A 15238-nucleotide genomic window follows, 5' to 3' on the forward strand; every position below is an offset into this window, starting at 1 on the left:
CCAGCAATAGTGCACAGTATTTATTACTTCAATATAATATGACCAGGTTGGGTGTGCTTGTCTTTGGCAGCATGCTTCAGTGATATAGTTCCACATCAATGGAGACACAACACCAATATCCTTATTCCTTAAATCATCCTGGTTGTTAATAAGATGTTGATCTAATGAACCAAACCAATACCTCATACAAAACAACACAACATTCTCTACAAACAAAATTTTATTTTATTTGATGGAATAAGTGTGTTACAATCTCCCGCACCAACATTAGTTAACAGTAATGTGTATTACACCGACATTAGTTAACATTAATGTGTATTACACCGACATTAGTTAACATTTGTGTGTATTACACTGACATTAGTTAACATTAATGTGTATTACACAGACATTAGTTAACATTAGTGTGTATTACACAGATATTAGTTAACATAAATGTGTATTACACTGACATTAGTTAACATTAATGTGTATTACACTGACATTATTTAACATTAATGTGTATTACACCGACATTAGTTAACATTAATGTGTATTACACAGACATTAGTTAACATTAATGTGTATTACACTGACATTAGTTAACATTAATGTGTATTACACAGACATTAGTTAACATTAATGTGTATTACACCGACATTAGTTAACATTAATGTGTATTACACAGACATTAGTTAACATTAATGTGTATTACACCTTCATAAGTTAACATTAATGTGTATTACACTGACGTAAGTTAACATTAATGTGTATTACACCGACATTAGTTAACATTAATGTGTATTACACCGACATTAGTTAACATTAATGTGTATTACACCGACATTAGTTAACATTAATGTGTATTACACAGGTATTAGTTAACATTAATGTGTATTACACCTTCATAAGTTAACATTAATGTGTATTACACAGACATAAGTTAACATTAATGTATATTACACCTTCATAAGTTAACATTAATGTGTATTACACTGACATTAGTTAACATTAATGTGTATTACACAGACATTAGTTAACATTAATGTGTATTACACAGACATTATTAACATTAATGTGTATTACACAGACATTAGTCAACATTAATGTGTATTACACGGGATGACACATGTTATATAAACCTCAATAACAATGGGATGACACGTGTGTTATCATGTTATATAATCCTCAATAACAATGGGATGACACATGTGTTATCGTGTTATATAATCCTCAATAACAATGGGATGACAGATGTGTTATCGTGTTATATAATCCTCAATAACAATGGGATGACACATGTGTTATCGTGTTATATAATCTTCAATAACAATGGGATGACACGTGTGTTATCATGTTATATAATCCTCAATAACAATGGGATGCTACATGTGTTATCGTGTTATATAATCCTCAATAACAATGGGATGACATGTGTGTTATCGTATTATATAATCCTCAATAACAATGGGATGACACATGTGTTATCGTGTTATATAATCCTCAATAACAATGGGATGACACATGTGTTATCGTGTTATATAATCCTCAATAACAATGGGATGACACGTGTGTTATCATGTTATATAATCCTCAATAACAATGGGATGATACATGTGTTATCGTGTTATATAATCCTCAATAACAATGGGATGACACATGTGTTATCGTGTTATATAATCCTCAATAACAATGGGATGACACATTTTTATACAAGTACATGTCTAATGAGTATTGAGAATAACAATAGATTTATAAAGAAGTTATATTGACAGTTGTAGTGGCATATCATACCACGAAGCACTGGGGAAATGTTAAATACTCAAATAATGAGGTTTAATGTAAGTCTAAATACTGACTGAAATGATTTCATACAAGATCACCTGAAAATGTTCAATATAAAACAGAATGCAGTAAGGATGAGGCACCCACATGTATACATATTTAGTACTGTTTTATTTGTTTACAAGGAAGAAATGGGTATGTAAATTGACGGGTATCAATATTTCCCCATTTTTTAAAATTCACTAAGAAACAATCACCTAAATTTTAAATTTTCAAGTAAAAATAAAGTACATTGGTGTAATACAAAAGTACATTGGTGTAATACAAAAGTACATTGGTGTAATCTTTTGCCTCACATTAATTATAATACAGAAAGCTTTAGCAAACCACTGCCTGGTATGTACTGAAAACCACTTTATTCTCTCAATACTTTGGGTCATTGTTATTTTCGACATACACTTACAACCGAATGCTCTTAACGACAATTGTGCATTAATATGTACAGCTGTACACATTTTACATTATAGTTATTCTGGAAAAATTTAAATTGGCGTCTGAGCTAGCTCCCAAAATTTGTATCTTATGAAAATAAGTTGGTTTAGAGTAATCTGCAGTATATTTAGGTAACAATAGATCCATGATATAATGTAACAGCAACAGACAGTGAATGTACATAAAACAGTAATGTATACAAGATTTAACAATTATTGCATTATAATACAATAGCCAAAAAAATCTGAAGTCTTTGATTCTCTCAGACGTTAAACTTTTACATTCTCACAATCCATTCAGGTCACACACAACAAACTTAACATGAAATATAATCCTCCATTAAATGCTGATTTCATGCATTCCTTACTTAATTATCTAAATGCTACCTTATTTTTCTATAAGATCAATGGGTCATTTGTGTGATGTTTCATGAAAACTTGATGATTCAATCAATTAAATTGATATGTTGCTAAAGGATAAAGAGATGGTGTTAAATACATTTTCATATTTTTATTCTATAGAGAATGAAAAATGTGGACTGATGTGTTCCAGGAGAAACTAACAACAATAAGATCCTAATGAAATGATTAGATATGACAGAAGTCGATGTTTAAATGTTTTTCTCTACATCTCTTCCTTGTGTATATTCTGACCAAAACTCACCGAGATCCAGGATGAAAACAGATATAACAGAAGAAGCTGAGGTACGACGATGAGCTGATATTTCTGATGGCACACATAGACTACTTCAATAAGCTGCCAGTCATCACATAGTTCTAAGCTTTGGTTTACACTCTACCACAAGTTATCAATGTTTTACAAATTCTTTTACATGACAACACAAGCAACCTCATTTATTGCAGGCAATCTAAATAAGTATTCATTAAAGAGACAATTCAGTCTAAGAGAACATTAAAATTTGTACATATATAGGAAAAAACCACGTCTAATGGAAATTAGACCAGTCGGTTTTACTGCAATACGCCTGAAAAGCGCATGGTTGTGACATGTGCGTAGATGTTCAAACTCACTCGCTGTCCGCCATAACATATTGTGGTCGAACTTCTTGTAAGCCGAACCCTGTCCCTTGCTCGTAGAGTAATGCAACCTTTGTCTGGAACTGCTCAAATCGCTCTGACAGTAGTGTGTTAACCTTATTAGGTGAATTGTCTTGCCTAAAAATCATTTTATCACCTTCTCAGTGGTTATGTAGTTTATTTGTTTAACGTGCGTGACTTTGACTCGGGTATGGGTACATCGTCCATATTGTACCTGCTTAATCGTATTGATCAACAATTTGATATTTCAACGATATTAATTAAAATACTAAACAATGACGTGGAATTTGTCAATATTTTATGTTATATGTTTCATTAGAAATGTAGAACAATACATTTATGCCATATTTTGCTTCTTGGATATGTAAAAGAATTAGCCTGAGTGAATTGTCCCTTTAACTCTGCCACACACAAATATAGTATGTCAAAAAGGAATTTCAGCTAAAGTGCTTCCAAAATAATTCAAGCAAAGCACACAGATCAAATATATGTCAGAGACGGAGAGAGTTTAACTGAGGTAAGTCTGTGATACCACTGTGTGTATGCTCAGTCCTCTCACTCATACATAACATGGATAACACATAAAGACACATGAGTATAATGAGTAACTGTCTGTAATAATATCATATAACACTGCTCCATATATAAAAGGAAAATGTGTGTGGAGGTGGCACATCTTCACTACTGTCCAACAAGTGCACACTTGTCCCAAGATTGGACCAATATTGGTCACATGTGGCCTAATAAGTGACACATGTCACTATTTATAGTACATTTGGCATACACAGTCACATGTACTCATAAGGACACAGTTGTCACTGTACAGCTGCTATTATAGAGTACATTTGTCATCATAATACCATAAAATACATCACTAAAACATTAGTTTGTAAATGATCACATGTGCTTACTGTCATAACATGTATGTTCACTGAACAGCTGATTCATTCACACATGTCACCTTCATCATCATTAATGCAAACACATCACCATGAGGGCATACACACCAACATGAGGGCAAGTATGTCACCATGAGGGCAAGCATGTCACTATGAGGGCAAACACATCAACATAAAGGCAAGTATGTCACAATGAGGGCAAACATGTCACTATAAGGTCATATGCCACCATGAGGCCATTTGTCACCATGATGGTAAGTATGTTACCATGAGGGCATACATGTCATCATGAGGGCATGTGTTACCATAAGGGCAAGCATGTCACCATGAGGGCAAACATGTCACCATGTTGGTAAACATGTCATCATGAGGACAAACATGTCACCTTGAGGGCAAACATGTCACAATAGGGGCAAACATGTCACCATGATGGCAAACATTTCACCATGAGGGCAAAACATATCACCATGATGGCAAACATGTCACCATAATGGCAAACATGTCACCATGAGGGCAAACATTTCACCATGAGGGCAAAACATATCACCATGAGTGCAAAACATATCACCATAATGGCAAACATGTCACCATAGGGGCAAACATGTTACCGTGAGGGCAAAACATATCACCATGAGGGCAAACATGTCACCATAATGGCAAACATGTCATCATAGGGGCAAATATGTCACCATGAGGGCAAACATGTCACCATGTTGGTAAACATGTCATCATGAGGGCAAACATGTAAACTTAAGGGCAAACATGTCATCATGAGGGCAAACATGTTACCATGATGGCATGTGTTACCATGAGGGCAGGCATGTCACCATCGTGGTTAACATGTCAACATTTGAGCAAACATCCCACCACGAGGTTGTGTATGTCACCATGAGGGTACATGTTATAATGGAGACAAAGATATCGTCATGAGGGCAAAACATATCACCATGAGGGCAAACATGTCACTATGGTGGCAAACATATCACCATGAGGGCAAAACATATCACCATGAGGGCAAACATGTCACCATAATGGCAAACATGTCACCATGAGGGCAAAACATATCACCATGAGGGCAAAACATATCACCATGAGGGCAAACATGTCACCATAATGGCAAACATGTCACCATAGGGGCAAACATGTCACCGTGAGGGCAAAACATATCACCATGAGGGCAAACATGTCACCATAATGGCAAACATGTCATCATATGGGCAAACATGTCATCATGAGGGCAAACATGTCACCATGTTGGTAAACATGTCATCATGAGGGCTAACATGTTACCATGATGGCATGTGTTACCATGTGGGCAGGCATGTCACCATCGTGGTTAACATGTCAACATGTGAGCAAACACCCCACCATGAGGTTGTGTATGTCACCATGAGGGTACATATTATAATGGAGACAAAGATATCGTCATGAGGACAAATCTGTTGCCATGATGATACACCTAGAGCATACCCAGGGTATGCCTTTATAAGATCACATTCACAGGTAGTCTGGTGAAAAGATTGATGAAAGACAAGGTATGTAAAATGTCCCCAACACATTCCATACAAACATTTATATATAATCAGATGTAAACAATACAAAATAGAAATATGTTCACAACATGTAAGGCAGTGACTCTTCTATGAAATTTTATCAAATGTTTTATCTTTAATCTAAATACATTTCAAACAATATTGTAAACTCCATACATTTGTATTTTCCCATTTTTTTGATGACAGGGTAAACTATTTTTATGTGATACTTCTGGTACTTTGTAGAATTGTGTATTCCAGGATAAACGTCTTTCCAAGGTTGGGATTAGACACAACAGAACAATTTAACAGATCGGACACAAGCCAATATTATGATACATTGTGATTAATGAAATTTTTCATCCAAATAGGAAAACTGAAAGTTAAGCATAAAGGAAGCGCTATAAGTACAATGTATTATTACTACATGAAAAATAAGTACACTGTTTGTTTCAAATCTTCACAGACATTGAATTAAAATTGCAATGTTCTTTGGAGTTTTTTCATACTTCAAGACACACCCTATTTTTGCCCTTTTCAAAACAAAAACTGCAATATATTGTATACAATGTATAAGACACAATCTGTTTTTGCCTTTTTCAAAACAAGAACTGCAATACATATCAAAGCCAGTATAAATAATATGATTAGTTGCATGTTCACTTCTTGTATAAAAAACAGAACTTAACTGTTGTGTAAACATACTGAACATAATTCATACACATAAACAGTGAATTACAAAAACATTTTCATTCCTCAGAAATATTTTTGTGATTTATGCAAGTCATTGACATACAAATTTGACTTGAGAAAGAATCATAGGTACATTATTATGTAATTTTATACCCATACAAGTAAATATACAATACCCATACAAGTAAATATACAATACCCATACAAGTAAATATACAATACCCATACAAGTAAATATACAATACCCATACAAGTAAATACATGTATATCATACCAATACAAGTAATTATACAATACCCATACAAGTAATTATACAATACCCATACAAGTAATTATACAATACCCATACAAGTAAATTTATATCAATATGTTAAACTTATTTTCAGTACAGAAAATGCTCTACATCTATGATTGATAATGACAAACATGGCACATTTTTGGGTGGCAGCGAAAAATGCATAGATACATGGCTATATCCCAACAACATAAAGATTCCAATTTCACAGGATGTGGGTTTTGATATACCGCATAAATGGTCATTTTTACGGGATGAAAATTTTGCAATTTTGCAGGACATTATCAAGCTAGTGAAAATTTAATCAGCTAAAAAACAAGTACGTGGTAATGGGTAATGTTTTACCTGTATCAACCACAGACTCAATAACTCCGTCGTAGCTTTTGGCAAAATAATGGTTGGAGGAATGTTAGCTCAATCAAAATAAGACATTAAACAAATAAATGACAGAAGTACAGAGATATAATGTAAGGAAAACATGTAAAGTAATTAAAAAATTCAAATAAGAAACATAAAATACAAAGTATCATTAAAGATGCTCCATCGCTGACAAATGGTATTTTTTCACTATCAAAAACAGAAGCAGACGATTTAGTATTTTTCTTCAGTTTCAATAGTTATTTACTTTATGCCATTACCATCATTGAAAAGTTTAAGCTTCTAATTTTACTTCATATTAAAAAGATGAAAAATAATTCATTGCATCCTGAAAAAATTCCGTGGCACTATATCTTATATGGAATGAAGTAATGATTGCGCATGCACCAAAGGCAAAATAAATTATTTTATGTTATTTTTTGTGTTAATTAGGCATATATATACACGATTAAACACCAATTATTGGTCAAATGATGAATATCATTTATGCTCTGTCGGCGATGGAGCATCTTTAATTAAAATTCATTAAATACAAAGTAATTAAAATTTGATTAGAAACAAAGTAATTAAAATTTAATTGGAGAGTATGATTAAAATTTAAATGAATACCAACACCTAACTGTCTGTCTGTCTGTCTTCAAATGTAAAGTTAGTTTGTACATGTATGAACCTGACATGATTTACACTGGCGGATACGACTGGTAACGTAAATAGAACCATATAAACATCTCCCTTTATCCAGGAAAGACTAGAACCATTAAATATGAGCAATTATACATATAAAATATAAACACATGCATAGCATATCGGGCAGGGATTGCCCTTAATGGAAGAATCAACACACAAAACCACAGCATGATCACATTCCTAACAAATTAAGTGCCACAAGGATTTCTATCAATCATCAGTTACCATAAAAAGTGAAACAAGCTTGATAGGAATAAAAGTATATATGCACATACCATAATTAAATGAAAGTAAGTGGGGCATGCTAAACAAAGATTTTAAGTCCATTTCTTTGAAAACCATTTTAAAAACTGGTATCATTGTGTTAAGCATCCATAAAAACTCACAAAAATTGGAAAATAAAAAATTCTGACTAATTTGTTACCATGCCAAAAGATTTTCTTTAAATTAGTTAGACAACGCCTCGTAATAGAAATTTGATAATGGGTTTTTGAAATAGCTGTTATAGCCTAAGTATGTGTAGAAAACTGTTAGTGAGGCTCCGGCAGCCATCTAAGATCACTAGGATTCCACATCTACATATTATAGGCTATCTATCATTAACATTGAACTTGGCTTCTAGTCAACAAGACACAATGGTTTAATACAACAGAACTCCCTCATCAGAGATTTGGGTCCTAAAAATATACCAAATCTACATTAATGTTAACTGCACGTTCCAAAGCTACTAGTTTTAGATTATTATTCACTAGAAATACAAAAAGAACATATTGTGTTAGAAAATTTCCTTATTTGTAATGAACAGAATCAGATAGTGACAGTAAATGAGCTGGAATTTTTAAAAACGGAATTGTTATCACTTGGAGAAAGAGTAAAATATATATTATATCACTCGGTATAAGACGATAAGTCTTGTGAAATACATATAGAATGCAAATGAAATGAAAATAAGATAAAAAATGAATATGTCAAACCTTATTTACAGATATGTACATCACAACAATGTAACGTGAACAGTTATAACACCCTATCAGTTTTATAGGAATCTCTAAAAGTTACCGCGTATATAGCCTCAAGCTCAATATCAGGACAACGCAACTTGGTATAGGAGATACTGGTAATATCTAATGATAAAGGTACATTAAACTTTATCATGGGAAAAAAAACACCCAAATTCTTTGTCAGATGAAAAAGAAAAATGTTGATAACAATAAATTGCTTTGAGAAATCAAAGTCAAATAGGTTGTACTATATAGGCAAAAATAGCAAGTCAGACTAAAATTCCTGTTGAAATGATATGGTAATGTTAGATCATTCTCACAACAGGGACCTGACTCGAATTACCAACCAATAGTGTATATACCATACATTGCTATGTATACTTTTGTTGGATGGAAATCTGCCAGGCCCCTGTGAATGATGTAGAGGGGAGCATGTGATGACTAGAACCACAAAGACTAATTCTCTGAGGATAATATTAACTAGTGTGTATTCTATCAAACTTACAGTACACCATGATAATTACCTTGGTATGATTATGTTTTGCACCAAATACATATATTATATAAATTTTGATGAAGATTTCTACATTTCTCTTCAAATAATGTAGCTTTGAAATTATTCTAATGAAAGACTTTCATCCTGTTATATGCCAAGGGAGGTACTGTAGTAATGTTTACTGTAGGTGAAGGGAGGTAAAAGGTACTGTAATAATGTTTACTGTAGGTGAAGGGAGGTAAACGGTACTGTAGTAATGTTTACTGTAGGTGAAGGGAGGTAAAAGGTACTGTAATAATGTTTACTGTAGGTGAAGGGAGGTAAACGGTACTGTAGTAATGTTTACTGTAGGTGAAGGGAGGTAAAAGGTACTGTAATAATGTTTACTGTAGGTGAAGGGAGGTAAACGGTACTGTAGTAATGTTTACTGTAGGTGAAGGGAGGTAAAAGGTACTGTAATAATGTTTACTGTAGGTGAAGGGAGGTAAACGGTACTGTAGTAATGTGTACAGTAGGTGAAGTGAGGTAAACGGTACTGTAGTAATGTTTACTGTAGGTGAAGGGAGGTAAAAGGTACTCTAATAATGTTTACCGCAAGTGAAGGGAGGTAAACGGTACTGTAGTAATGTGCACTGTAGGTGAAGGGAGGTAAACGGTACTGTAGTAATGTGTACTGTAGGTGAAGGGAGGTAAACGGTACTGTAGTAATGTTCACTGTAAGTGAAGGAGACCCTCATTTTTTTAGCCTGATTTTTGATTTGCCAGTGTTTCTGAAAAATTATAAATATTTCGATAGCATTAGACATTTCATATCATTGATATTTATATGAAATTCCCCAACATATCTGTAGTTTAGATTTATGAGGAGGATGGGTACTACTACATCTTCCAGAAACTGATCCCAAACACTCCAGTTTGATTTAATCACAACTCAGCAGCTTCCTCATACACTTTTCTTGGAATCAAAGAATTACTACAATTATACCTAAATGGTAAACAAGATCCTTTTTTGACAGAAACTTGTCATCATCAATACCATATGAGTCCCCATAAGTTTTGAGTTTTTAAACATAAAAATACACAAGTCTCATAAGTGTTGAATTTCTTATTAGGTATGAATGCCCATAGAGAGTACTTGAAAACAATAACAACCCTGCAGCTCTATAAATCTGACCTACTGGTAATATTCTATCCATCTTTTGTTTCCTTTTAATGTGTTTTGGTAAGCCAAAGTGAAAGTAAAGCAATCAACCAAATACTGATACTGATGTAACATAGATATGTAGGTCATTATGTGTGATGCTTCAATATACCAAATTTGTCAAAAGCTTTTAAAATTCTGAAATTCTAAAAATGCTTAAAAACTTCCTCATAAATTTGCTTCATATAGAAGCTTGCTGCTGAATTCTGTAGATGAAATATTACCATCGTTAATTCAAAAATAAAATGAAGGTTAAAACTGCAATAAAATAAGTTTAAACTTACGAGGTAGGCCAGAGGCATCAACAAATATGTTATTTCACCTATACATGAAAGACTTCTACATATGTTATTATTGCCCACTTATCATAACCGATCCACGAAGTGCATAGGTACACCAACACTGAGCAGATGTTTCTTGTCATGTTGGTATTTTCCGATGTCCATCTTGGTACACATATAATCCCAGCAGAGTCCGCTCAGTGTCGGTACTTGTAACCATATCCTCTGTATAGCATTTGTCCTTATATTATCGATCTGTGTCACGCCCCCGAACACGTACATACAACCCTCCTGCAAGTGAAAAAAAAAATTGATAAGAAAATAATATCACAGGAAAGCCAACACATCATAGAATATTGTGTTAAATGAAGAAAAAAAAATAATCAAAGTACTGACAGTACTGAAGGAGGCGTAGCTCAGATTCTAGACAGGGTAAAGATATATTGAAATATTAAAGATAGATCATAATAGAGGTAATAGTACATGTTCAGGTTATTTGCAATCAATATTGATTGAAATAACAGATTGAAAATTTGTGCTTTCGAAGAATGACTGTTGTTTATAATAGGATAATGTGGATCAAATATTTGCAAATTAGTTAAATCATGGAAATGTTTAATCTCATAAGATTGTTAAAAATAAATGCTCCAAAGATCTTGAAAATATTGTATGAGAAATATATATGAACAATGAATAATGATATATAGAATAAAAATGATGCACGACTAATGTATATTCCTTTTAAAAGTTTGTGTTGGTTTTTACATGTTTTAAATTTCAATCATGGTTTGAACTTTCTACCATCTGGGCAAAGTGTATGAAAGTGGTAGTTATGCTCCTGCTGAGCTCAGCATATACTGGCAGTAAAATGACTGGTTGACACTTTGTCAGTTTAATGTGACCAGGTGTGTTGGGATACTTGGGTGTCTTCAGCGGCATGTTCCAGTGATATCATTATACATTTAGCACAATGAAAGGGCAAGAGTTCCATTATACAAGAAGACCCAACAAATACAATGCAGTCTGTGCATGCTACACACAACATACATTGGAGGCCGTCCATGCCATTCATGAACCCAACAATCAACTACTGCCAAATCCAGTGTCAATCTATCAATGTTAACAGTGTAAGGTGATGTTGAAATCAATGTCCAACAATTTTCTCTCAAGGGATATTCCATTAAAACATCTAACCCAACTCAGGATATTAGGTATAAACATTGATACCCCTGATTTCAATTTACAGAAGTTAAAACTGGATTGGAATATTACATTTTGTTGCAATAAAAGTACTAGTTAATATTTTAACGGAATATCCCTTTGTATATTTAGAATATACAACATCTGCAAATAAAGAAGAGATTATCTTCACAGTTTTACAGATCAAGTGACTCTTTTAGACAGATGAAACTTTTAACTTATCATATAACATTCAAGCATACCATGTATCTACATCAACTCTCAAGTGAACACATAGCAGATAACCCTTTACCACATTCAAACTCAACCGGAGCTGACTGGGCGCGCTGCTGGCTACAACCGTAATATTACCAATATTTTTATAGTGCTTCAATTATTATTTTAATGTAATAACCAACTTTCAAATTTTTATTCCAAGACTAGGGATGGTGTGAATTGTCGGTTTAGGGATCGTCCCAAGGGTGAGCCACATTTATACTTTTCCCGCCAATCTATTACGACTATGTTATGTTAAAGATGCTCCACCGCTGACAAATGGTATTTTTTCACTATTAAAAACAGACGCAGACGATTCAGTATTTTTCTTCAGTTACAAAAGTTACTTACTTTAGACCATAACCACCGTTGAAAAGTTTCAGCTTTTAATTTTAATTCAAGTTTAAAATATAACAAATTATTAATTGCATCCCGAAAAAATTCCTTGCCACTATATCCTATATAGAATGAAGTACTGATTGCGCATGCACCAAAGGCGAAGTAAATTATTTTATATTATATTTTGTGTGAATTATATATATACACACACGATTAAACACCAATTATTGTTCAAATGATGAATATCATTTATGCTTTGTTGGCGGTGGAGCATCTTTAAGTAATTTTTATCGTGATAATATGTAAATATTTATATTTTTGATAGAATCAGTTTTATGCTTAATAGTGTCTCGTAAGTCTTATAAAGCTGGATGTTGATATTAGTTTTATTATGCATTTGTGTATTATATGCTTGATCGTTTTATGTACATATTAACATGTGACACTTAAATAAATATTATTGATTGATTGATTGATTGTATTTCGCTTAAAACAATTTTCCTCAACATTATGTCTTAACCTTGTAGCAATATTTGCCTGAGATATATGCCGTGATAGGTGGTTTACCTAATTATAAACCAAAATAACTGAGAATTTTGATATATTTTTATTACAATTTTTAATTTTCTTTTATTCTTGATTTTTTGACAGCATTTGCCTCCCTTTAATCGTTCATATATATCTCAGACATACATCTACATGTGTACGCTTGTTACATGTTTAACTTGTTACAAAATTTAACAAGACAAAGAAGAAAACAAATAAAAGTGGAAAATCAATCTTGAAGAAATATATGAGATATGTACAAAGAACATTTTTTTAACTTTCTTTATATATATATACATGTATAAGCAATTTTACATTTTTTTACATTTACAAAAAGTGAAGTGGATATATACTTGTAAACGTAGCAATAGGTCAAATTAACAATGAACCAAATATCAATTTTAAGTGATACGTTATTACTAGAACCTTACAGATAATTGGCACAAGCTTTGAATTTTGTTTGTTTGTTTGTTTGATTAATTAACGTCCTATTAACAGCTATGGTCATGTAAGGACGGCCTCCCATGTATGTGGTGTGTTGCGTGTATGTTGTGCGAGGTGCATGTTTTGGGAGACTGCGGTATATTCATGTTGTGTCTTATAAAGAAATATAATTTTAGAGTACTTTAACATTACAAATAAAAAAAAAATACTTATTGAAATGTTAGAGCTGAGACTTTGTCAGCATGTATTTAAAGTGTTTAAAATATTTTCATAAGTTTAAAATGATTTCTTTATTTCAAAACAATTTTGCCACAGTTTAAAAAAAAATTTTTTTTTTCTTTTTCTCTTTAGCGTTAAAAACAACAAGAACACAAAAGGACGGAGTCAATTGTTAATTCATTTGAAAACATACATTGGTATATCAGTCAGCGGGAACGTTGATGAAAATGCAAGAAAATAGAAACAACTATCAGTAACATTCAGATAAAGCTACAAAATATAAAATACATAATATCAATATACACTAAATCATTTATTTTAAAAATCAGGTTAACCTCGATATATTTTAACACATGTGTATAATATCTGTATACAGCACTCGTATACAGTAGACATATAGACATAAAGCTCTAAGTATAGACGAGCTATCTATCTTTAAGGGCCCCACCAGCGCCGGTCCCAGTCAGTCCCGGTCCCAGTGAGGGACAGCTCAGCTGTTTAATGCCACTCTGCAAAGTAGTAGACTGCATCATCGTGCTTCCATGAGGAAAGTATACAATGTTCAACACGAACATTGTTGCAACATCTGTCAACTGTATGCACCATCTCAATGGCACTTTGTGAAGTTTTCAGTCTGGATTGATAATACTTTTTTTAAAATGGATTTATTTACTTTCATGTTTATTTTTGAGAAATATTTTGTTAATAATGTTGCTTCAGAATTAATAAAAAAGGTTTATATGTCAGAAAATGGGCGATTTTCTCTGTCGGAAATACTCAGAATATTGCCGATTTTTTATAACTTCAAAAAAATATGCACAAATTACTTGAAATATCGTAAACAAACTAATTAATATCTGTATCATGGGATTCATGACTCCATCAATATATATGCTCTGTAAAACACTGTTATTTCTGCTTTGTCCGTGCCGGTTCATCGCCCGTTCACCGCTTCTTTCACTTTCTATCGTTCCGAGTAGTGTGTTTGTTGTAGGATGTTAGTACATTATTTGCCGTTGAAAAATGCACGAAAATAATCTATCAATATTGAAGTTTTGACAACAAGTTTTTGACAAAATTATCAACACTCACTGTAAACTCGCCAGCCATTCCACGACCAACACGGCGTCAGGTAATGGCGATAGTACGGGACCTCGCCGTTCTTGATGAACGTCAGATTATCGTCTAAATAATTGTCAGATTATATGCTTTTAGGTCTGTGATATTTAAATATCATGACATCGCACTTATAATTACAAATATATGCCGTAATATCAACAACAGAAGCCATGATGGCGTCCCCGGTAACGTCCCCGGTAACATCAACATGAGTGAAGCAGTGAACACATGTGTGATTTTCTCGGTTAATTTATTCAGAACACTGTGCATTGTAGTGCGTCGGTAGGGTTTGTAACAGTTGTCTCCCTTTGTACGGGCTGTTTGACATGTTCGTCAGTT

At 33.1% G+C, this 15238-nt stretch overlaps 1 protein-coding gene across 1 annotated transcript in view; it reads right to left on the minus strand.

The window, feature by feature from the left end:
• Positions 1 to 202: 202 nt before the first annotated feature.
• LOC138305160 (kelch domain-containing protein 10-like) overlaps positions 203 to 15238 on the minus strand; it is a 28112-nt gene continuing 13076 nt past the window's right edge. Inside the window, exon 9 of the mRNA XM_069245578.1 lies at positions 203 to 11068. Coding sequence (XP_069101679.1) covers positions 10862 to 11068 — 207 coding nt within the window. The 3' untranslated portion in view covers positions 203 to 10861. The remainder of the gene's footprint in view (positions 11069 to 15238) is intronic.

This window comes from Argopecten irradians, chromosome 12 (assembly GCF_041381155.1).
Source record: "Argopecten irradians isolate NY chromosome 12, Ai_NY, whole genome shotgun sequence".
NCBI lineage: Eukaryota > Metazoa > Mollusca > Bivalvia > Pectinida > Pectinidae > Argopecten > Argopecten irradians.